The following is a 2,500-nucleotide window of genomic DNA, read 5'->3' as shown; positions in this document are numbered from 1 at the left end:
CTGATTCTATCCTAATCTATTTTGATGGGAAGTTACTTGTTTTCATATGATGGCATTACCCATTGTTTGAGAGCGAAATTATAAGACGTTTACCCTCTGGCCTAAAACTGTCACAAAAGCAGAAACAATGGCAAAAGTCATGCACTCTAGAGTACGCAGAAATTTTCATCAAACGCATTTTTTCTAGATCATGTACCGATATGGTATATTCTGTATTTGTAATATTCTTATGAACGTTCAAATAGAGTCTATAAATCAATCAAAAAAAAAAAAATATAGAAGTTTCGTTTTCCTCTTCCAAGTCTTCGTCTTTTTTTTTCTATCAGAACTCGCAAAATTCTTCAATAAGTATGAACTAAAACCTTAATTCAACTCACCTGTGTCTTGAGAAATATGGCTCCTTCGGTAGTGGTGAGGTTCGAGACCCAGGAGCTGGCCATTTCGGCGATGACACTCGGGTAGAAGCGCCAGCAACGAAGGAGGCGACGCCAAGGTACGCTTCGCTGGGAGAAGGTCGTATACAAAAAAGGTCAACCTCGTGACAAGAGAAATTTTCCTACTTGTTCATGTCGTGCTTTGTATTCGTTATTGTTATAATTAGTATCAGTAACGTTTGCTGTACGATGATCATTATTAAAATATTGGAAGTGGTTATTATTTTCTTTCCTATTATCATCATTATTGCAGTTACTATTAGCATTATCATCATCATCATTATTATAAGCATCATTATATTATCATTATCATGACTGTTTCCATTGTTATCATTACTATTATATTTATTATTAGTATCGTTATTATTATTGTTATTATTATTATTATCATTATTATTATCATCATTATAATTATTATCATAAGAATTTTTTTCTTCAAAATAAGCACAAATCTTGCCTTTACAAAAGATCATTAGAACTGAAATCATGTTTTTTAACGCATTTCCATGACAGTCAGGCCAGGAACTTTTGATTCTAGACCGACGTTTAAAATTCAGGCCTGCGGTCGTCCAGCAAAGCACTTGCCTCAGCCTGTGTGTGAGTCGTTGAGAGATATATTCGGGCTCACCCTTGGCTTAACGTGAAGGGTGTCTGCGAGGAGCTCTAGCTCTGCCCGTGATATAAGAGGGTGTTCCTCGGGGGAATTCCTGACGAAGAAGAGCCACAAGGGCGTCCAAGCCAGCGCCAGGATTCCGCCGCCCCAGAAAATCCACCGCCAGCCGAGAAGGTCCACCACCCACCCCGAGGCTCCCAGTGCCACCAGGCTGCCGCCAGCTATGCCTGCAAGGTCGATTCATCTGCAGCAGCGGTCTGAACCTCTTATAAGATAGTTTTCTTGACTGCATTTGGGCTGAATTTCACCCTTTTTTTCCTGTCTTCGATATTGCTCAAATGAATGCTAAAATTTCCAAACCCAGAGATGAGGGTAGATGCAAGAAGGGTACCTATAAGAAGGAACACGAACCTGAGTAGGCTAACGTGACCAGAGTAGCCATCTCGCCCGGCGGCGACCATCTGGAGAGGACGCTGTAGAGGGCAGGGTTAGCAGGGCCCTGCACGAGGCCCATCGCCAGCCTCACTCCTGCCAGCGCCAGGGGATGCACGTGGGCCGCCGCAGGACACAGGAGAGATAGCAAACCCGACGCACCCAAGCTGACGGTCATTGTTTCTCGGGCGCCGAGAATCTCACTTATGCGACCTCCTGAAAGATTATAATTCTATATAATTATGTGTGCTCCATATACGCCCTGATATGGCGTTCAGTTCTATGAGGTAAGGAAATCAGTTTACATTCCAGTTTTCACGATAAAACGCTCAAGACGAAAGTTGTCCACTTCCGGTATGTAGTGCCACCACATAAAAGGTCATTTGGCCGCGGCTGACCTGAGCTCTTGGTGATGAAGTAACCCCAAAAGAAGGTCCCCAGGATGATGCCTTGTTGCTGGATCGTCCAGTTGTACTCGCCGGTTCCCTATGGAGAAGGAAAGGTTTGGCATAATTAATATTCCGAAAAACAGTTTACTCTTATGATTGTACCATTATTAACATTAATTAAACCATAAATATAACTACGTTCATCGCCATAAACATAACTATAATTATCCTTACAACAACCATTCAAATATAATATCAACACATATTTAATTCATAACGTATCACCCCACAAGTAAGTGCTTACTCCTTGAATATACCTCACACCTTATACTCAGCCTCAGAGCCTTCGCCCGTCATGTTGAGAGCGGCCGGACAAGCGCTACTCGCATGTGACGCGTTGCTTACAGGATGCGTCCCGTTGACCATGGCCACGATGGCTACGCTGATGCTGTACCGGACAATATAATCAACCATGGCACCCAAAAAGCCCAGGAATGCCACAACATATCGTAGTTGGAGACGCCTTCCATCTGAGAGGGTGATTGTTGATGATAGGTCGGTACAGACAGATGTTTGATTACGAGAGAGAGAGAGAGATAGGTAGAGAGAGAGGGGGAAGGAGAGGGAAAGTG

The 2,500-nt window shown here is 43.0% G+C and overlaps 1 protein-coding gene across 1 annotated transcript in view; it reads right to left on the bottom strand.

Moving 5' to 3' along the window:
- The window catches only part of LOC122260780 (vesicular glutamate transporter 1), a 10,540-nt gene that overhangs the window by 5,518 nt on the left and 2,522 nt on the right, over positions 1-2,500 (bottom strand). The window contains exons 2-6 of the mRNA XM_043028176.2: positions 2,193-2,398; positions 1,878-1,965; positions 1,459-1,695; positions 1,063-1,274; positions 378-503 (exon numbers count right to left, since the gene is read on the bottom strand). Of these exons, the coding sequence (XP_042884110.2) occupies positions 378-503; positions 1,063-1,274; positions 1,459-1,695; positions 1,878-1,965; positions 2,193-2,398 (869 nt within the window). The remainder of the gene's footprint in view (positions 1-377; positions 504-1,062; positions 1,275-1,458; positions 1,696-1,877; positions 1,966-2,192; positions 2,399-2,500) is intronic.

The sequence above is a fragment of the Penaeus japonicus genome, unplaced genomic scaffold (genome assembly GCF_977035675.1).
Source record: "Penaeus japonicus unplaced genomic scaffold, GWHDUDI00000001_assembly GWHDUDI00000007, whole genome shotgun sequence".
Classification (NCBI taxonomy): Eukaryota; Metazoa; Arthropoda; class Malacostraca; order Decapoda; family Penaeidae; genus Penaeus; species Penaeus japonicus.
This window is presented reverse-complemented; position numbering and strand designations above follow the sequence as displayed.